Source organism: Zingiber officinale, chromosome 1A (assembly GCF_018446385.1).
Source record: "Zingiber officinale cultivar Zhangliang chromosome 1A, Zo_v1.1, whole genome shotgun sequence".
In the NCBI taxonomy this organism is placed as follows: domain Eukaryota; kingdom Viridiplantae; phylum Streptophyta; class Magnoliopsida; order Zingiberales; family Zingiberaceae; genus Zingiber; species Zingiber officinale.
The window spans coordinates 44326595-44349581 of NC_055987.1; the positions used below are offsets into that span (position 1 = coordinate 44326595).

At 37.3% G+C, this 22987-nt stretch overlaps 1 protein-coding gene across 1 annotated transcript; it reads left to right on the forward strand.

The window, feature by feature from the left end:
- Nucleotides 1-64: 64 nt before the first annotated feature.
- Nucleotides 65-11961, forward strand: LOC122024004 (cullin-3B-like). The gene is made up of 2 exons (XM_042582489.1): nucleotides 65-467; nucleotides 9418-11961. The coding sequence occupies exons 1-2, from the start codon at nucleotides 307-309 to the stop codon at nucleotides 11453-11455; spliced, it is 2199 nt and encodes a 732-aa protein (XP_042438423.1). The 5' UTR covers nucleotides 65-306; the 3' UTR covers nucleotides 11456-11961.
- The last annotated feature ends 11026 nt before the right edge of the window (nucleotides 11962-22987 follow it).

A 22987-nucleotide genomic window follows, 5' to 3' on the forward strand; every position in this document is an offset into this window, starting at 1 on the left:
GAACCAGACCAATAATACTTTAAATAAAGTTAAATTACGTTTATATAAAAATGGCTAAACACACAGAAATGTACTTTATTCTTCACCTTGTTTCTTCTTCACCTTCCCTTTATCTCTCTTCTTCCTCTCGTCGCCTTCCCTTCCTGTCCTTCAAACCCTAGCCTTCGATCCCGGCAGCGCGCGTTTCTTCTTGCGGGAAGGCAAACGATTGACCCCTGTCGAGGCATAGGTTTGATCCAGAGCCACTGGGGGCGGTCTCCATCTATAAATTCGAGGAAAAGGGGACGGCAACCCACCGCGGAGAAGATGAGCGCACAGAAGAGGCGCACTTTTAAGATCGAGGCGTTCAAGCACCGGGTGGAGATCGACCCCAAGTATGCCGAACGGACATGGAAGGTGTTAGAGCATGCCATCCATGAGATTTACAATCACAACGCAAGCGGGCTAAGCTTTGAGGAGCTGTACAGGTTCGGCGATTTTCTTACTTTTTCATTAATCTCCGTAATCGGATCTTGTTTATTTTGTTAACTGTTATATAGATATTATTTTTCCGCTAAAATGTGCTGGTTTTTTAATTGAAACCCCGCCTACATATTTGCATAAAGATTTTAGTTTCGAGAAACGAGACTCTCAGAAATATAACGCTGTCAGATTTCAGATATCCTTTTACCATTGGCACACTAGATGTTTCTCACAGCTACTGCTTCTAGTCTGTTGTCATGTAAGTGTACACCGAGTTCGCAACGTATTCTGATGATTATATTGCGTGTTTCATTGCTTGCTATTTAAGAGTATTAATATGCAATCGCCCTTCCCATGATTGAATTCATGTTTCCAGGTTAATATTACTGTAACCATCTAGCAGTGATATTGTATTAATCGGTTGGCCTGTAATCTACTAAGCTATTTGTTTGGCATACCAGTAAACTTTAAATGATGAATTTTTCTAAAAGTGAGTGAATTTGTTGTCTGCAATATCCAATTCAAGCTACTTACTTGCTGCAACAAATATCTTAAACTCTCCATCTCAGACATTGAATTCTATGTTCTCTTTGTCTGTCTCATATTGCATGCAGTTGCATGTTAGCCATTACCACTGCTAGATGATTTCAGTATGTGATTTATTTTGTAACACTATGTAGATCAGAGCTAAGTCCGACTGAGTTTTTCAAGTATAGTATATGTAGAAGAATAATATGCATGACTTCTAGAATCAAGTGATGGAAGTTAAAGGATGGAAAATAAAGCATCTTTAAGGAGAGGGTAGAATCACAAGTATCAAGAGAAATACATGGTCACTCAGATACGACATGGGATAAGATGGCTTCAAATTTGACAATGGTGGCCAAGAGTGTACTTGGTGAGTAAAGAAGATGGGTACCACCAAATAAAAAAATTTGATGGCAGAATGAGGAAGTACAAGAGAAAATGAGGAAAAAAGAACAACTTATACACTTGTAAGGACAAAGAAAACTTTAAAAAATATGCATTAGCTAAGAAAGAGGTCAAGAAAGCAATGAGTGAAGCCAAGAATGAAGTTTTTGAATGCTTGTACGGACAACTTAATACAAAAGAAGGAAAAAGGAACAACTATAAATAGCTAAAGTGTGAACAAGGAAAACAAGACATTATTCAAATAAGATACATTAAAGATGTACTACTAAAAGATAAGGAAATAAAAATTTGATACAAGTGGTATTTCATCATTTTTTTAATAAATGTTGAGGCAGCCAACTTAGCTTAGGAAATTTAAGTAGCTCAGGTAAATATAAAAATTTTAATTTTTATCAGAGAATTCAAATTTTAGAAACAGAACATGCATTAAATGAGATGAAAAATAAAAAAAATGGTTGGATCAGGTAATATTCCAATAGAGGTATAGAAGTGTCTAGAGAAACATAGCTTACGAAGTTATTCAACTTGAAAAAATGTTGAGCAATAGAAGTTAAAGGTTTTAGGCTCAATAGAGTAAAGACAGAATATATGGAATTTTAAGTTTAGTTTGTAGTAAGACATGTACTTAGACGACCAATAAATGTTCCATTTAGGAGATGTGAAATTATGACAAATACGCACATCAAACAAGGAAGAGGTAGACCAAAAGAGATTTGTTAGAAACAATAAAATAAGATAAAATTTATTTAAGTAAAGATGATGATATAGTAGGGGATAGAGTCCAATGGCGTAGAAGGATCCATATGGCCGACCCCGCCTAGTAGGATAAAGCTTTGGTTGTTGTTGTAGTAAGACAAATTATTAAGATAGAAGATTACAAGTTATAAATTTTAAATATTTAAGATTATTTTTGCAAAAAGATGGAAGCTTTGATAAAGATGTTATACATAAGATTCAACAAGCAAATGGTTGAAATAGAGGAGGATGTTAGGTATTCTATTGTAAGGTACCTTAAAGGTTAAAGGAAAGTTTTATGAAATAATGGTTAGACTTGTTATGCTATATGGAGTTGAATATTAGACTATAAGTGAGCATATAAGAAGAAGGTGAGAGTTGCAGAGATGAGAATGTTAAGGTGAATGTGCGGAGATACGAAGATGGACATATAAGAATGAGAACATTAGAGAGAAAATTGGAATTACGCCTATTGGGGGAAAAGTTTGAGGGATAAAGGTTTGGTTGGTGTTGTTATTGATTACTTTTGTCTTTATTAAGTCTTTGCTAACTTAACAGTGATTTATCTTCTGTTTACTGCTATTATGAGATATATCATAAGCTTGTTCGGTCACATCAGATTGCTAAATTACTTGCATAAAAACTGAGGGGTAAATGCATGAAACAACAGAAATGGATTTTCATGCAAAATCATTTCATCATCTAGAGCACTACTAATCCTGTGTTTATACATACGTCCAAAAAATTGCTATGGTTTCATTAAATTTTACAAATCATAAACAAAGTTTAGTTGATAATTTGTGTACCTCAATGAGAAGATGCTGAACAAACGCATGTGTTCGACAAACATAATTCTATAAGAATGATGCTTATACACCAAGCAAATGACTGTAGGAGCATTCTCATTATTCTTGATGTTATAGTCAACATTTTCTTGGAACATCAACACGAGATAAGTTCTATCAAGATCTTTTTCATCCACATAATCTGTGCATCAAAAAATGGCTATGGTGTTACTCAAAGTTTTATTATTTTGAACACATTCCATATCGTTATCAAGTGATGAACTTCTATCTGTTCGTGAAAAGATTTCTGTCAGCCTATATCAGTGGATCAGTGAGGTTTATCACTCATTCATTTTATTGGTTTGCTTGTTCTCAAGATCTTCCATGATTTATTAACTTTATCTGAGGCTTATTTAACAGAAAGTGATCATAAAGTTTATGGTCAACACTCATGACCACTTTAGGTTGCCACAAAGTTTCTCGAAAAAAATGTGATTCCTTATGCATCATTTGACAATTTGCACTGACAGTCTAACACAATTCAACTATCTGGCCTTCTTTAAGCTAATTTAGTGTTTTTAAAAGCAATGTTCTAGAGGATCTATTTAACTGAAAAATACAACATCAGTTGTTAATTAATATCTTATTTGCATCAAGATTCTATACTTGTGGTATGATACTTCTGAGTTGAAATAGAAGCTTTATACTTGTTCCTCTTTCCCTGAATGACCTGGACAAAGTTTGCTTTGATTGGGAAATATGTTTGAAATCGGTAGAAATTGTGCTTCTCTATTGAAAATTTAGATTGAACTTTGTCAAATTTCTATTCAAGCATTGTGGCATTTCATCCTCTTTGTGTCTTATGAAGATTCATTTTTAGCTGATAGTGATACCAAAGGAACAAAGTGCCCCCACCAGAAGGCTGAGTCATGAATAGTTTAGTTTGATATGACCCTTGGGCTTGGAACAAACTTCATATTGGTATCTATCCATGAACTTGTATCTGTTGATGAAGAGGTTTCAAGCATCTCATAGCAAGGATTATTGATTTGCTTCTTGTGAAGATCTTATACAAGATATTTTCGGTTAACTTGAGGTTTACCTAATCAAAAAGTTTAGAGTCACCGTCATAGCCATTTTAGGTTGCAGTGTAGTTTCTCTAAACAAATGTTTTGTTTTTGCATCTTTTGACAATTTGCACTAACAGTCTTAACATTTTGCAACAACAGCCTTCTTTGAGCTAATTTTATGTTTATTACTACCAACATCCTAGAGTATCTATTTAACTTTAAAAGATTTCAATTCAATTTGCTAAGTAAATACTCTATCCATATGGAGTTGTACACGTTGTATGACACTTCTAAGTTATACCATGCACTGTCAGTTATTAAAGAAAAGGATTATACCTATCAGGTATTATAGGAGAGATCATCCTCTACTTGAGATAGAGGTGTTGTATTCATTTATTTTTCTCACGATAGCTTGGAGCAAGTATGCTTGAATAAGAATATGTTGGAAATTCATAGAAATTGTGCATCTCTGCTAAAAATTCAGATCTACAAAGTTGGTCAAAATTCTAAAAAAAAAGGCAATCCAGTGCATGAAGCTCCCACCAATGCGGAGTCCCGAAGGAAGGTCAGACCACATTGGGTCTATTGTACGCAATCTTATCTTGCATTACAAGAGGTTGTTTTTGTGACTGGAATCCTTGACCACAAGGTCACACCTCAATAATTTTATGTTACACCAAAGCTCTCCTTCAAAGTTGGTCAAAATTCTATTCAAATTAATTGCATTATATTGTGACATTTCAGTCCCTCTATGCATTCCAAAAACTTTAGGGGGCGTTTGGTTTGCGCCATTTTCATTTTCATTTTCTGAAAAAACCCGTGTTTTCCGTTTTTCAGAAAATTACTTTTCCGCGTTTTTCGTTTTCTTAGAAAACGCTCTCTCATTTTCTTGAAAATGAACGTGGAAAACGCAAACCAAACGCGTTTTCCATTTTCTCAGAAAATGAAAATAGAAAACAACGTGGAAAATGCAAACCAAACGCCCCCTTATATTCTATCAGCATCAAGCAACCAAAGTGCCTTCACCAGTGGGCCAACTCATGAACAATTTATCTTGAATGGTCCCTAGGGCTTTGTATCACAAAGGTTGCATTGTCATTCATCTCCACCATTTGATGTGGCTGTAGCATTCTTGATTGACTTTTTTGTTTAAGAATCAATACTACATTTTTGTATGTATACTAAACTTTTATATGTAAATGGAGAGAGACTTAAGTTTGCCAATAGGAAGGTAAGAGGCTCAATCCTATGATCTCAAAATTAAGAGATACAGATTCCACTATGTAATAGGACTCAAGCCAAGTTCTATATTTATCTAACACAAACTTTAAATATTTTCTCAAATCTAGGACAACCTCTATATTTTTTTCATATATAGCATAATGTTTGCAAATCATGCTAAGTTTAGCATTCATAAGTTTCCGTTCATATGTTGTTAAAACATACATGACACCCATGCGTCACTATGCCAACTCAGCAAAGTCCATTTTCGAATGTCTATGGATTACACTCATTGTTTCAGTGGTTAATGTAGTAGAGGGCATCTATAATTTGAAATGCACTTTGTTGAGTTGGCATGATGGCATATGAGTGTTGTGCCAGATTTTTAATGATATTTGGATCGAAACTCAACGGATGTTAAATTTTAACACTATTTGTAAAGTTGTACCAAATATGAAAAAATGAAAAGTTGTGGTAAATTTGAGAAAATTAATCCTATTTATTAAGAACTAGGCATATTATAACTAAATTATTCTTTATTAAGATAGGTTTCATGGAGTCTCATGTCCGATAAGTTTTTTTATATTTTCCTATTTGTCTAATGCCCATATCAAACGACTTTTTATATTAGAAAGAGTCAAGGCTGCACCTATTGAGGAAAAATTTCGGGAGACACATTTAAGATGGTACAAACATGTATTTATACGATCAATAAATGCTCCAGTTAAATGTGAAACTATGAAAAATGTCCATATCAAATAAGGAAAATGAAGACCTAAAAAATTTAGTTAGCAAAGTAATAAAACAGGATAAAATTTATTTAAATATAAATAATGATATAGTAGGGGATAGAGCCTAATGACATAGAAGAATCCATATAACCGACCCCACCTAATAGAATAAGGCTTGATTGATATTGTTGTATTTGTCTAATGTGTTACATAATGTGTTACACCTAATAGAATAAGGCTTGATTGATATTGTTGTATTTGTCTAATGTGTTACATAAGGTGCCACACATAAGCATTGATGAAGCATCAAAGGTAGGGGCTCAAGCATTCTGATATTCCCTTGTATAAGTGGCATAACAGAAGAATGGAACTAAACTTCAGTAAGGGAATTGAAAGTAGAAAATATTGAAAAGCTAAGAATTACATGGAGACTATTGACTTCTGTAGACTCAATCCTAACAGAAACTAGGAAGCAAATAAGTAAATCAGAAATTACATTTATCTAAATTATTTGATTGCTCGAATTAAAGGATGATAAACTGAAATAAAAATCTTACCTAACAACTCAAATTGGAATTAAAAACTTACAATTCAGATGATCTCCAATTTGTTTCCTTCTCTGCATCAATATGGCAGTGAGAAGTTTGAACTCATATTCAGAGAGAATACTAAGAACTTCAATTTTGCAATGTTAAACATTCAAAGTGCATAACTATTATTTTCAGCCAAAATGAAAATAATTGCTTGTAATATTGCAGCTATCATAATATTGAACTATTTATAGTATTCATGCCTTTATGAACTATGCATACCTTCTACTTATTAAATTAGTACTTAACAATATAAGTTTTTGACACAAAAATTAATACAATTTGTGAATATTTAGTTCAATCAAGAGATGTCTCATTAAGTTTGATGCAATGATGACTATTACCTCATTTCATGCCCCAGTACTGCTACAACCATTGTTACTGTTGTCAAACTTGAGCTGCCAAAATCAATAGTCCTCATACTTGTGGATGGTAGTATCCACTCTTGAGCCATTTGCTGTAGCTTATGCTGGAGTGGAACTCAATTAAGGCACTACATCGTTTGATGCATTGACTCATACAGGGGTAGCTCTCCAGTGAGTTTGATGAAGGCTCTAAACATGACACTTCTTTATTGTGGTTGCAGGGTAATGCCCCTGATTCAAAGCAATTCCAATGAACATGACTCCCATCCAAACCTCACTTATGTTTCCGATTCGACCTTACTCGTGACCCTGATTTAGTTTTATGTACAAGGGGCTCATTTACAGAGGTTAGCCAATGTATGTACATGACTCTGTCTCTGTATACCTTAGGAGTCTAGAGTACTTTTTCTCTAAGAGGTGGGTATTTTTTGTATAACAATCTAATAAGATATCTCTGTGTGTCCATGGACTTGACAATTTTATCAAACCACATCGAAGTATGGCTGTCTTCTCTGATTTTTTTTCCTGTCATGTTTGTCCTTTGTATTTCTCATTTCTGTGTGTAAAGCAAGCTTTTTGATTCTTGAAATATGGAATCAGAGTGATTTTGTTTCTAAAAGTTTCCAAGTTGACTTGCTAGACATCTTCTTCATTACCCTTTTGTAGCCCTAGACATGTTCTTCAGGTATCTATCTACTGGTTGAATTCCTCAAACTGCTCAACTTCTCATTGTTTGTGAACTTATTAATTCTCTAGAAATTTTTTGCAAAATAGATGTACTTATTCAGGCACCTTCTGGAGCATGTTCATATTAGGATAGCCATTGTAAGTTGTTGATTCACTTATGTAGTACCACCAGTGTAAAACAAATATTGCAGTGGTTACCCAACCAATTACAGTGTATCCAATTGAGTCATTCATTGTCATATGAGATTGGTAACTTGTGTTTTAAGGAGTACCCAACCAAGGTTGAGATAGATTTGTGAGAATTTAAGAGAGAATTTATTGAGTGTTTTAGAGGGTGAGAATTATGGAGATGAAATATGGGGCAAGTGAGAGGGCTTTATAGGCTAAAACTTAGCTTGAGTCATCTTTTACCTTTGTGAATAATGCTCATCGGTCAGGAATTATAGTTGCCTCCTGGCCTAGTTTCCATGTGTTGGTCAACACTCAGACCAATAGCTATGAAATTTGAAACTATGATTTCGTAGTATTGAGATTTATATATGTATATGTGGGTATTCATTGCCTCATATGTTGGGCAGAATAATATTTGATTAAAATTAAAGTATCGCCAATTAAAGGACATTAACTTCTTTATTTTGATACATGATTTAGCTTGCTTCAATTCAAATTATTTTTCTTATAACTCTTCAATTCATCCTCTAGTTTTGACTTTTATATCCTGGGCCAAAATGCTGATCCTTCTTCTCATCAAAATATACTGCAGTTAGTCCCCATTATTTTTCTCTCTTGAGATTATAAATGCTTTTTAAAAAATAATTATCATCATCTTTATTAATATTTCTTCTTTCTCCTGACGTTTTACTTTGTGTGAAAATGTTACATTCTTATATCTTAACTTGTACAAGTTCTTCACACATGTTTTCAATATATTGAAAATGTTGTGATTGGCTAGTATAACTTCTCCACACCATTTTTACATTTTCATTTTGTCCTTTTCTTCATTTTATTTTTATCAAGTATATGTCACATTGACATGGAAAATGTTGAGAATAGCTAGTAGAACAATTTCTGTTGGATCATTGTGACATGTTTCTTTTTGCATTGTTTGTTTTTTCTCAATATTACATACAGATTCACATGGAAATTTGGAACCAAAACTCACCTTCAATTGTCAATCTAACTTAGATAACAACTGCATAACGCATCTAACTTAAATAACAACTACATAACGCATTTATTGGACCGTAGACCATTAATACAGAACATGCTGAGGTTACCTGCTAGAACAATATCCATTTTACCATCTTGACGTTCTTTTGCACTTTGCATTTTTCTCAATAAGTACATGTCAAATTGACATGGAAACATGGCTATGAAACCTACTCTCACGGTGTTTGTCTCGCCTTTTTGGGTTTGGTTTATGCCCATCCTTTATCTGCTAAACCAATTTAAATAATTATCCATCATGAATATATTGATTTTAGTTGGCCAAAAAGGCACTATATGCATGCCAAATACTGATAAATAGATAATTGGTTTTGGTAGTATTGCTATTTCTTTGGTCGTTTGGTTAGAACATGTTATAAGATCCCTTCAAGAGAATTAGAGTGGAGAAATCTTTTGTTTTATTTCTTGATCATCAAGCGTTAACCATGTTCAAGCAAAAGGATGCTACTTCTTTCTCATAATTGGTTTCTTTATTTTTCTTTATTCCTTGTTTTCATCAATGCATGCATGCGTAAGATAATTGAACTGTTGTTATATCATTTCACTGCCAAGTTGCTATGATAAATATTCTTGTTCAAGTTTTTGGAACTTTGGCTTCTATTCTGATTCAGGAATGCTTACAATATGGTGCTCCACAAGTATGGCGAAAAACTTTACTCCGGACTTGTAACAACCATGACAGGGCACCTAAAGGAAATTGCAAAATCAATAGAAGATGCTCAGGGAAGTTTATTTCTCGAGGAGCTTGACAGAAAATGGGGAGAGCACAACAAGGCGCTGCAGATGATCCGTGACATAATGATGTATATGGATAGGACATTTGTACCCTCTAGTGGCAGGACACCTGTTCATGATCTTGGGTTGAATCTCTGGAGGGATAACATCATTCATTCCAGCAAAATCCAGTCTAGGTTACTGGATACACTTCTTGACCTTATACATAGGGAGAGAAAAGGCGAGGTAATTAATCGGGGACTTATGAGGAATATAACAAAAATGTTGATGGACCTTGGACCTGTGTACCAAGAAGATTTTGAGAAACCATTTTTAGAAGTCTCAGCTAGTTTCTACAGTGGTGAGTCCCAGCAACTCATTGAGTGCTGTGATTGTGGTGAGTACCTTAGGAAAGCAGAGAAACGCCTAAGTGAAGAAACCGAAAGGGTCTCCCACTACCTAGACAGTGGAAGTGAAGTTAAAATAACTAGTGTAGTAGAGGGGGAGATGATTGCCAACCACATGCAGAGACTGGTTCACATGGAGAATTCTGGTCTTGTGAATATGCTTGTAGACGACAAGTATGAAGATTTGGCAAGGATGTACAGTTTATTTCGTCGTGTCACTGATGGGCTTTTAATGATTAGAGATGTAATGACCTTACACCTGAGAGAAACTGGAAGGCAGTTAGTTAGTGACCCTGAGAAATTGAAGGATCCAGTGGACTTTGTGCAACATCTTTTGGATGAGAAGGACAAATATGATTTGATCATCAGCAAATCATTTAACAACGACAAAACATTCCAAAATGCTTTGAACTCTTCCTTTGAATACTTCATTAATCTGAACAATCGGTCGCCTGAGTTCATCTCCCTCTATGTTGATGATAAGCTTCGTAAAGGGTTGAAAGGCGTAAGCGAAGAGGATGTGGAGGTTGTGTTGGACAAAGTGATGATGTTGTTCCGTTATTTGCAGGAGAAGGATGTATTTGAGAAGTATTACAAGCAACACTTAGCCAAGAGGCTTCTCTCTGGAAAAACTGTTTCTGATGATGCGGAAAGAAGTATGATTGTCAAGCTCAAGACAGAATGTGGATATCAGTTCACTTCTAAATTGGAAGGCATGTTTACGGACATGAAGACATCCGTCGATACTTTGCAAGGATTCTATGCAAGTCAACATGCTGAGATTGGAGATGGCCCAACTCTAGCAGTGCAAGTTCTCACAACTGGTTCATGGCCAACACAGCCTAGTGCACCTTGCAATCTTCCAACTGAGATTATCGGCATATGTGAGAAGTTCCGGACATATTATCTTGGAACTCATACTGGGCGGAGATTGACGTGGCAAACAAATATGGGCACAGCTGACATCAAAGCAACCTTTGGCAAGGCTCAGAAGCATGAGCTGAATGTTTCAACCTACCAAATGTGTATTCTCATGTTGTTCAACTCTGTGGATAGGTTGTCATACAAAGAAATTGAGCAGGCTACAGAAATCCCAGCTTCGGATCTGAAGCGGTGTCTTCAGTCTCTCGCTTGTGTCAAAGGTAAGAATGTCCTCCGCAAGGAACCAATGAGCAAAGACATAGCTGAGGATGATGCTTTCTACTTCAACGATAAGTTCACAAGCAAGTTCATCAAGGTAAAGATAGGTACTGTGGCAGCACAAAAGGAGTCCGAACCTGAAAAGCAGGAGACACGCCAAAGAGTCGAAGAAGACCGAAAGCCTCAGATCGAAGCTGCGATCGTGAGGATTATGAAATCCAGAAGGGTGTTAGATCACAACACCATTGTAACGGAAGTGACCTCACAACTGCAATCTCGATTCCTGCCAAACCCAGTTGTCATTAAGAAAAGGATTGAGTCTCTAATTGAGCGAGAGTTCTTAGAAAGGGATAAAGCAGACAGGAAACTATATCGCTATCTTGCTTGAATGCCACAAGGGCTTCTCCGCTATTCACATCTGGCTTTTGTAGTTCCATATTATTGGTATTGAAATTCCTGCCCGTTTCCTCATGAACGCATGTTGATACTTTCTGCTATAGGTTCATGTAACTTCATCTGTCTGATCTACTGCAAAATCTTCTGATTTCTGGTCCTCGCTGGATTCTTTTTTCCTCATGAATCATATTTGTATTTGGTTCCGCTGATTACTTGGTCACTTTCATCAACTCCTGAGTGGAAGAAGGCGGGTCTTCAACTTCATGCACAGGAGATGGTGGTGGGAATTCTTCTTTATCCATTCAAAGGAATCATTTTAGAGAGGTATGCCTAGAATTTATTGTAAAAATTTGATGGTAAAAAACTAGTGTCCAACCTGTCTATCTTGCCATACTGGGGATGTAACAGGTGCCATATATGACCCGTTTAAAATTGGATCAGGCTCAGGCCATGGATTTTGATTTGTTTATCAAGCGAGTTGGATTCTCCTAGACTTAACTTGCTGTGAGTCAAGTGTCAACATTAAGTTTGAATTTTCACACTGCAATTGCAAAATGACGAACATCGAGTTTAGCCATGGCTGCACACGTAGTGTGCTCGGATTCAATTGCATCGTATTGAACAAAGAGAGTTTCCTCTTAACGCGAACTAGATGAAAAGGGTATAACGGAAGACTTGTTTGATGTGGATTTTTTTTCTTTGGTACACTGCGGGGTCAAAGATGGAGAATAAGTTGGACCCAACAAGTTAACGATAGAAAGGCCATAGATAGAAAGAAGTTTCTCACTTTAAATCCTTTTGATGATATATCACACATCAATGGAGTTCTAAGTATAACTATAAAGGTTAAGATTAAAAAATGAAGTGTATACTCAATGGACTAATTAAAGATGTTAAAATTAAAATTACAATTGAGTCTATTTTAAAAGAGCAAGTAGTAATTTAGTCAATCTAATTTAAGTTTTAGATGAACTTAATTAGTCATTTAAATTTCATTTCTATATAAGTAGGGATAATTAGATTTAATTTTTATATTTATTTAGATTGTAATGATGATTTAAGTTCTTATTAGATATGTGATCTTGTGAATTGATTTCCTTTTAGCCTTTTAGAATTTTTAGATCATTTTATACTTATAAATAAAGGGTGGAAATCACATAGGGGAGATAATTTTTTTCACATATTTTGGATCCCGAGGGGAAAATAGAAGCGGATTTAGGGAGTCTTTTCGGATATGGATTCAGGTTTGGAGATTTTTTAAATTTCAATAATTGAACGGGATAGGTATGGGAATGCTATCTCTATCCTTGAACCTGCTTAGATAATAATGAGGTTTGGTCTCTTTGAAAAAAAAAAAATATATATATATATATATATATATATAGTTTATGTCATTAAATTAACTAATATTAGTATTTATATGTCATTAGATTTGTGTATTAATACCTTTCTGAAATGTGTTTAAAAAAAATTAGTAAGTCAATGGACAATGAGCATTTAAAGACGAGATGAGGACGAAAACAGGGGATTTTCTGATTAGAAAGAATCAAAGATAAAGATGTAGATGAGAGCAAAGAGAACGTGTTCCTTATGACACTCATCATGCGGAAAATCATCACCTACTCGGCCCACCTACGGCTTCCGGCTTCAGGCAAGAGGGACGTAGAGGTGGCCGTGGTGGCGGAGGTGTTGGAGGTGACGATCCTTGAGATGGGGTTGCAGGAGTGCGTGGATAGGTTGATAGGGAACTGGCACATGAGGGGGATCAGCGGTTGGGAGAAGAAGAGACTAAGCATCGCGCTGGAGATCCTGACACGGCTGCGGCTCCTCTTCCTCGACGAGACCACCACCGAGCTTGATAGCGTCGCCGCCTTCTTCATGGTGTAGACGCTGAAGCACATCACGGTGGACAGCAAAAGAATCATCATCTCCTCCATCCATGCTAGAGCTTACTCCTTCTCGGTGGAGTACAATCTCTCACAAAGCACTCTTCTTTTTTTACAAGATAGAGATTAAGAGTAGAAAAAAAAAAGTATGGTTTGAAAACTTTGGACAATGACAAAGGAATGATTCAACAATAATCAGTAGTATTCTTTATGCTCCAAAGCTTCCTATAAATAAGTGGAGAGAGTTGATCATCATATCAACTCATCTCGGCATCAGTCGATTGACACTTCTATCAATTGATTGGTGCATGATAAATTTATCCTCGTCCCACCCTATTTTCATCCCTACAATCACACATATCATTTTTATTTGCTTTCAATTTAAAAAATCATGGTAAGACTGTTGTCATTTGTTGATTCTCTTTAATTTATAATTTTTTAAAGTAATTCCTGGCGGGACTAATGAGCCCGTTAGGTTCATTCGGTGAACGGGCCAGCGCAACTGGCAGGGGTCCTTTGGTCCAGGATCCCTGGACCACCCCTGGTCCCCTGTTCATTCATTGGTTGGATGAACTTGATTCCACATGTTTAACAGGTGAGGTCCAGTTCATCCAACCAATGAATGGACAGGGCCTCTTCTGATCTAGAATTTTCTGGACCAAAGGATCTGACCTCCCAACGCAACAAGAGAAGTTCTAATGATAAATATATTTTTTTAAAAGAATAACTAATTCTAAATATCATACCATTTCTATTTAAAATATGTTACTAATGTTATTTGTTTACAAAAATCAAATTGCATCCCTCATTAATATTTTAAGAAAAAAAATAGAAGAAATTTATGTTGAGTATAAATATTTTTTAAAAAATAAATTAAAATAAATTAATTAGTTATGAATTAGAGTCGAAAGGTGATATTACTTATTAAAACAATTTAATATACGGTAAAACATAGATAAATAAATTACGAGAGATATTTTACCTTCCATAGTAAAATATAGATAAATAAGTTACGAGAGGTATTTTACCTTAACATAGTAATTCTTTGAATGGAGAAGTTTCAATAAGCTATTTTATACCAACTAGGAATTGATCCAAGATCTATTGATATAGCGGTAAATTACTTAACCGAGTAAGTAAGTTTTCAAAATACTTAAATTACAAATCCTAATTTTAAAATTACCAAATTATGTACCTAATACCATTTTTATCCTTGTTACTATTTCTAATTGATTGCTACAGTAGATCAATCAATTTGGGATATTATTCATTAGCACAGTAAAGTTCATAATCCTACGTTGTAGCAACTAATTAAAAAATTCATTTTGTATTTAAAAAAATCACTGTGCTCAATATAGTGAATCAAATTAATATTTGAGGACATGAATATAATTAGGAGAACTAGACGAACACATAAGATCTGGTTTCATGTCATTCTGAACTCTCTAGAGAGCTCAAAATGAAATCAAATTAAGTTATATATGTTCATTTAGTTCTCCTGATTATATTCATGTCATTAAATATTAATTTGACACAATATATTAAGAGCAATGATTTTTTTAATAAAAAATGATTTGATTCATTTCATGTTAAAAAAAAATCATTGCTCTTAATATATTTTTGTCAAATTGATATTTGAGAGCATGGATATAATCAGGAGAATTAGAGGAACACATACGATATGATTTCACGTCATTTCGATCTCTCTAGGTCCATTAGCCGGGTTTCACCCAGATTTGGCTGAAAACTTGTGTTCGTCTAATTCTCTTAATTGTATTCATGCCTTCAAATATTATTTTGGCATACTATATTGAGAGTAGAAATTTGAACAATTTTAATCGATTGATACAAAGTCACAATTGTTGGAGCAATCCCAATGATCCATATGATCATGTATTTTGGTGTTTAGGCAAAGGGTTTAAGTTAGGTTCATCCTTGTATTTGATATATGTATTTGAGTTGTGCAGGTTTGCAGGATACACATATGACTCAGGTTGGCGGCTTCGGATTTGGTGAAGGATGGAGCATCCAAGCGACCATGGACAATGCAGTAAGGACAAGGGTCTGTTGGAACCCCAAGGTTGTTTTGGTGTGATCAACAAGTTAAGTTAGGTCCTGCGTTGTTTTAACCTTGTGTCTAAGTGTGCAGGAGCTTAGGAGCACAGGTACTCGAGCGGAAGACGCAGCTAGCGAGAAGGACGACACGCGGTGCGTCTGAGGGACGAGGTGCTGTGGAAGAGTACTCTGGTGGACGAGAAGGAAGCGTGCGGTGGTTCCGAGGGACGAAAGCCGGAGCGGAAGATTGCTCGGGGAGCAAGAGACGCAGCTAGCGAGAAGGTCGGCACGCGGTGCGACTGAGGGACGAAGACTCCGGATGAGTACGCTGGTGGACGAGAAGGAAACACGCAGCGATTCCGAGGGACGAGAAGCCAGAGCGGAAGGCTGCTCGAAAAGACCGGAAGTTGGGTTCGGGTGAGCCTTTTTCCGGATGGCAAAGATCACCCAAGCGAGCGGATCCGGAGGAGAAGAACCGGGCCGAGGCGGGACTGAACCAGAGAAGAAGTCCCGGACGAAAAAGTCAACAACTGTTGACTTTGGGCTCCGGGGCGCCCTGAGCAGTAAAATTGACCAGATCGAGTTTTGACACGATCTGAACGTTGGGGGATAAGTTTTATTCCCCCCAGGGCACCCGGAACCCTTTCAGGCGCCCCGACCAAGGCTATAAATATAGCCTTGGTCCATAAGCTTTATAATTAACTCTAAATTATAATTCCAAACACTTGTGCGCTTCAGTTCTAGTTTAGCTTCTGTTTTCTGCACTACATTGCTGTACGAGGCTTCTCCGCCTGAGGAGATATTTTAGTGAGCTTAATCTTCCTTGGATTAACAACCACATCGATTGTAACCAAGTAAACCTTTTGTGTCTCGCTTTTTCTTTATGCTTTTAATTTATCAGCTTACTTTATATATGCAAGTGTTAGTTTAAAGAGTTCGAGGAGGGTTTGTCTTTTTGTGTTTGCAGGATATCCAACCCCCTCCTAGCCGGCCGTAACGGTCCTACAAGTGGTATCAAAGCCGAGACGCCTCAGAAGGACTAACCGCCGTCTGAAGCACCAAAACGATGGCCAAAGCTAGCGAATATCCACCAGCATTCGAGGGGGAGTTTTCTTCATGGAAGAAACAAATAGAGGTATACCTTAACTCAGACCTTGGTATTTCTTTAATTTTAAAATCTGGTTATGAAGAACCAAAGAACACGAACGGAGAAAGACTCGATCTACGTCTCTGGAACAAAAAGCAACGTAACGAATCGATGGCAAACGGACGGACAGAATTTCATCTCCTAACCGTGATACCAAATGAAGATCTCAAAAGAATCGGTGAATACAACAGCTCAAAAGAACTTTGGGAAAAGTTCTTAAAACTCTACGAAGAACCGATTGAAGCCGTCCCCTTAATAGACATCGAGCCGTCATCAGAATCCGAGACGGAAGAAATTACCGAAACTGCCGAGACAGCCGAACTCCATCCCGAAGCGACAAAAAGCTCATCCCAGATGAGCACCGATAAAGGGGGAGAGACTTCAGAAGAAAGCAACTCGATAGGGGGAGAATCAACTGCTGAAAAGGTAAGTCAGGTATGGTCTCCACCTTTTGAACAAGTAATTAACTCATCGAAAGAATTCTTCGAATCGCAAAATGCTTTGACAAAAGATTCTTATGAATCACAAATTATTTTGTCAAAAGAATTTTGCAAATCAGAAATATTGTCGAAAACTTTCTTCGAATATTTTTTCGAATTACAAATTACTTTCTTGAAAAAGTTTTGCGAATTAGAAATTGAGTCATCGAAAAAGTTTTTCGGATTAAGAAATCTGTTATAAATAGATTCCTATAAATTAGAATATTTGTTAAAAAATTCTTGCAAATTACAAAATATTTCTTCAAACGAATTTTGCATATTGCCGAAAGAATTTTTACAAATTATATTGTCGAAAAATTTTATCAAGTTAGAATTTAAGTTATTGAAATATTTTTGTGAAGTAGAAAATCAAAAATAACAGAAAATGACATGTTAAAAGATCGAATAAAATTTTTAGCATGTTTAATATTTGTTGTCTTAAATCTGAAAAATTGTGATTTAAGAAATTATGATAAATTAAAATGAAAATTTAAAACTTTCTGATAAAATCATGAGAATTAAAAATTAAATAAATGCATAGAAAATTTTTTAATGCTATCAATTTTTCTTAAATTTTCTTGCATAAATTTTTGGGCTTAAAAGATTTATTTTTGGTGAAAACTTAGAAAATTTTCAAAAGTCATTCTTTGACTTAGAAATTTTTTTTCTTTAACTTGGAAATATTTTTTCTCCGAAAAATATTGAAATAGATTTCTATAATTTTTCTAAGTGTCAAACCCTTAGCTTGTTTTTCTTGAAATCCCATTTTTATTGTGATCAAATGGGGAGAAGGGAAAGTATAAGTCAAGGGGAGGTAGAAAATTGAAAATTAAAATTTGAAATTTGAAATTTTTGAAAATTAAAATTTGAATTTTTTGAAAATTAAAATTTGATTTTTTTGAAATTCAATTTTTTTTTATCATGTTGCATGTTATTGCAATAAATTATTTTTATTCTATGTCTATTTGTAGCCCTAGCTTAACTTGGGTTGATCACACCAAAAAGGAGGAGATTGTTGGAACCCCAAGGTTGTTTTGGTGTGATCAGCAAGTTAAGTTAGGTCCTGCGTTGTTTTAACCTTGTGTCTAAGTGTGCAGAAGCTTAGGAGCACAGGTACTCGAGCGGAAGACGCAGCTAGCGAGAAGGACGGCACGCGGTGCGTCTGAGGGACGAAGCGCTGCGGAAGAGTACTCTGGTGGACGAGAATGAAGTGTGCGGTGGTTCCGAGGGACGAAAGCCAGAGCGGAAGATTGCTCAGGGAGCAAGAGACGCAGCTAGCGAGAAGGTCGGCACGCGGTGCGACCGAGGGACGAAGACTGTGGATGAGTACGCTGGTGGACGAGAAGGAAACACGCAGCGATTCCGAGGGACGAGAAGCCGGAGCGGAAGGCTGCTCGAGAAGACCGGAAGTTGGGTTCGGGTGAGCCCTTTTCCGGATGGCAGAGATCACCCAAGCGAGCGGATCTGGAGGAGAAGAACCGGACCGAGGCGGGACTCAACCAGAGAAGAAGTCCCGGACGAAAAAGTCAACAACTGTTGACTTTGGGCTCCGGGCGCCCGGAGCCCTCCAGGGCGCCCGGAACCCTCCGGGGCGCCCTGAGCAGTAAAATTGACCAGATCGAGTTTTGATTCGATCTGAACGTTGGGGGATAAATTTTATTCCCCCCAGGGCGCCCGAAACCCTTTCAGGCGCCCCGACCAAGGCTATAAATATAGCCTTGGTCCAGAAGCTTTATAATGAACTCTAAATTATAATTTTAAACACTTGTGCGCTTCAATTCTAGTTTAGCTTCTGTTTTCTGCACTACATTGCTGTACGAGGCTTCTCCGCCTGAGGAGATATTTTAGTAAGTTTAATCTTCCTTGGATTAACAACCACATCGGTTGTAACCAAGTAAACCTTTTGTGTCTCGTTTTTTCTTTATGCTTTTAATTTATCAGCTTACTTTATATATGCAAGTGTTAGTTTAAAGAGTTCGAGGAGGGTTTGTCTTTTTGTGTTTGTAGGATATCCAACCCCCTCCTAGCCGGCTGCAATGGTCCTACAGGGTCGAGGGAAGCGACTTTAAGGCATACGCAAGGATGACATTGGGACAAGCCGCGGGCTTGGGTGCATCCAAGGGACGAGAGCCAAAAGAAGTAGGTTTAAAGGTAAGAGGTCAAGGCTGCAACGAAGAGTCAAGTGAGTCGTAAGGGTGAGGGTCCGAGTGCTGAGAGACTGTACTCAAGGTACTAGTCGACTGATGTAAATGGCAGTTGACTGGTATAGTCGACTGAGAGTGAACAGAATGTTTCTGTTCGCTCGACCAGTGTGGAACAATCGACTAGTACTTTCACCAGTAGACTGGTATCAAGTCGTTGGGTTGTAATGGTCGAATCTCCACAGAGGGTAATCGACTGGCACTTTCACCAGTCGACTGGTAGGCGGAGTTTTCCAACCCGTGACCTATATAACCAAGGCTTGAAATCTTGATTAAGATTGACGAAATTAGTGGTGGTTAACCCTAATTAGTAGTCAACTAGTGCCCTAGCAATTCGAGTGCTTTTGGTCGAGTTGTGGCAAGGTTTCTCCACCGACAAGAAGGATTGTGTTAGCTGGAGTTTTCGGGGATTAATCCATTGACGGATTGAGGGATCGTCCACCTTACGGACAACCGTGGAGTAGGAGCAAGTTATCTCCGAACCACGTAAACAAGCTTATTAGTGGTTTACATTTCTTTTCTTAATCTTTAGCTTGTTTGTTTTGTATTATTCCGCTGCGCAAACTAACAAGTGTAGGAAGCTATCGATTTGGGGGCACCGACTATTCAACCCCCCTTCTAGCCGGCCATATAAGTGTTGGGTTTTTCGGGCCGCGAAAATCGCGTTTTCGCGTCGCGGAAACCCCGAATCACCCTAGCCATTGGATCTCGTGCGAAGAAAACTTTTCGAAAATACGAGTACGAGTTTTAAACTACGATCTACAGTAGATCTACAAAGGAAAAACATTTTACCTTCGAAGCGTGCCCTCGCAAATCCCGCTCGTCCAACGGTACGCCGGATCTCGAAGTTGTCAACGTAAACAACTCTCTAGTGATATCCACACGAACAAGGTGTGTTCTCTAACACACAAGGATGGAGAAGAGAGCACCCAAGTGTGCTAGCACTTTCTAGGGCTCTCGGGTAGGATTTAAAAAGGGGAGAAAGGAGAGAAAGAAAAAAAAAGGGATCTCACATAATCCTCTAGATACCCTCCTTTGTGACCTTCACTTCACCCTTTTCTTGGAACACAACTCATACACCTTCTCCCTCCATGAAAGCTCACGGCAACCACAGCAAAGGAGGAGGAAGAAGCTAGGAAGAAGATGGAATAATTACCACCACATCAATATCCCACCAAAAATGAAAACCCCTCTCATTATGTGACCGACCACACAAGGGTAACCCCCTCATTTAATGTGGCCGACCACATTAAATGGAGGATTGTAACCTCCTTGACAACTAGGAGATGATGTGGCTGCCATGTAGGATGAGTCATCCTCCATGAAGTGACAATTCATCAAGTCAAACTTGATGTTTCAACTTCCCATTTTGGTCAAGTCAAAATTGACCAAATCTTTTCCATGTTGAGTTGAATTCATTCTTTGATTCAAGCCTATTTCAATCTAATGAATCTCAATTCATTAATATAAATTGACTTAATAAATCAAATTTAAATTAGACTCATTCAACAATTGAATCTAATTGAGTCTAACTCAATAAGTCTAATTTGAATTAATCCGAATCCAATCTTTGGTGCATTATATGAACCTAATCCAATTGGCTCATCCTATAAACCTAATCTCCATCCACTTGTTCTTTGTGTGTGACCCAATAGGTTCTTGTAACGTTGGCAATGTTTCTAAACTCCTTTAAAAACATAAGCAATGAGCGGCATCTAGCAATACATCATTGCTACCCAAGTTACAAGAAATGTTGAGATCCAACATCACCTTGTGACTACTAATTGTGACTCCTCACAAAATATGACAAGTGTCCTTTTATCCTAGACATCTAGATTGATTAATGTGAGGCATAGACCGTGTCATCCTCTAATCAATCTAAATCTTGAACTCCAAGTAGACTCACTAAATCAAATGAGCTCAATATCCTATATTGACTCATTTGGGCATGGTCATGCACTTCGTGGTCTCACTCTATCAAGAATACCGATGTCTCTCCCGTCATATAGGAGGGATAGATCCCATCTACATCACTCACATCCCTCCGCATAACTTGTTACATACCCAGTAGTCGCCTTTATAGTCCACCCAGTTACGGGTGACGTTTGACAAAACCAAAGTACATAACTCCTTATGTAGGGAACCATGGTGACTTCAGGTCTAAGGACTAGTAGTCATACTAATAGCCACATGAGAAAGTATATAACACTCATATAATGATCCATGATACATTCTCATGGCGGGTCATTCAGTATACATTCTCTAATGTATAACCATGTGTCAACTTGATATCTCTATATCCATGACTTGTGAGATCAAGTCATCGAGTTGACCTACATGCTAGTCTTATTGCATTAACATTGTCCCTGAATGTTAATACTCGACTAGGAATGATTTAGAGTAGTGTTCCCTATATCATCTCACTATCGATTCAACCAATCGATTGATATAGGTAAGAACCTTCTACTCAAGAACGTTATTATACTTAGTTTATTTGGCACCAATACAAGTAAGTATAATAACCAAACAAATGCCTTTATTTATATAAAATATGATACAACAAGTCCAAAATACAATCATCAAATGATTGGCTCTAGGGCTCTAGCTAACAATCTCCCACTAGCACTAGTGCCAATCAGTGTAGGTTCTAAGCCCAAATGACCTAGTGTGACCATCATGCTTCCTCTGTGCCAAAGCCTTGGTCAAGGGATCTGCGATGTTAGCCTCTGTAGGTACTCTGCAAATCTTCACATCTCCTCTCTCGATGATCTCTCGAATGAGATGGAAGCGCCGTAGTATGTGTTTGGTCATTTGGTGGCGATTCCTTCGCCAGTGCTATAGCTCCATTGTTGTCACAATAGAGCTCAATAGGGTCAAGAATGCTAGAACCACCCCAAGTTCGGTGATGAACTTGCAATCCAAACTACCTCCTTTGTTGCCTCGATGCAAGAATATACTCGGCCTCAGAGAATCGCTCATGTCCTGCTTGAACTCTTCCACACAACACCACCATTAATGCAAAATACGAACCCGATTGCGATCTATAGTCATCCGGGTCGGAAGCATCACTGTAACCATATACAGCTAGCTCATCACTGCCTCCATATATCAAGAAATATTCTTTAGTCCTTCTTAAGTACTTAAGAATATTCTTAACCGCTATCCAGTGACTTTCACCTGGATCTGACTGGTATCTGCTTGTCATGCTCAAAGCATACGAGACATCAGGTCGAGTACATAGCATGGCGTACATGATCGATCCTATGGCTGAGGCATAAGGGATCTGATCCATGCGGTCTCTCTCCTCTCTAGAAGAGGGACCTTGAGTCTTCGAAAGACTCATGTCATGTGACATCGGCAGAAATCCCTTCTTGGAGTTCTGCATGGCAAACCGAAGGAGTACCTTGTCAATGTATGTACTCTGACTTAGGCCAAGCAATCTCTTAGATCTATCTCTATAGATCTGTATCCCTAGAATGCGGGATGTCTCACCTAAGTCCTTCATTGAGAAGCAACTCCCTAGCCAAGTCTTGACAGACTGAAGCATAGGAATGTCCTTCCCAATGAGTAGTATGTCATCCACATACAATATGAGGAAGACAACTATGTCCCCTACAACCTTCTTGTAGACACAAGGTTCATCTTCGTTTTTGATGAAACCAAACTATTTGATTGCATCATCGAAACGAAGATTCCAGCTCTGAGAAGCTTGCTTTAGTCCATAAATGGACCTATGCAGCTTGCATACTCTGCTAG

Bases quoted from the DNA above. Each gene is read 5' to 3' on its own strand.
- LOC122024004 (XM_042582489.1), top strand. From the start codon at position 307: ATGAGCGCACAGAAGAGGCGCACTTTTAAGATCGAGGCGTTCAAGCAC. The intron at 468-9,417 runs GTTCGGCGATTT...ATTCTGATTCAG, and splicing joins AGCTTTGAGGAGCTGTACAG to GAATGCTTACAATATGGTGC.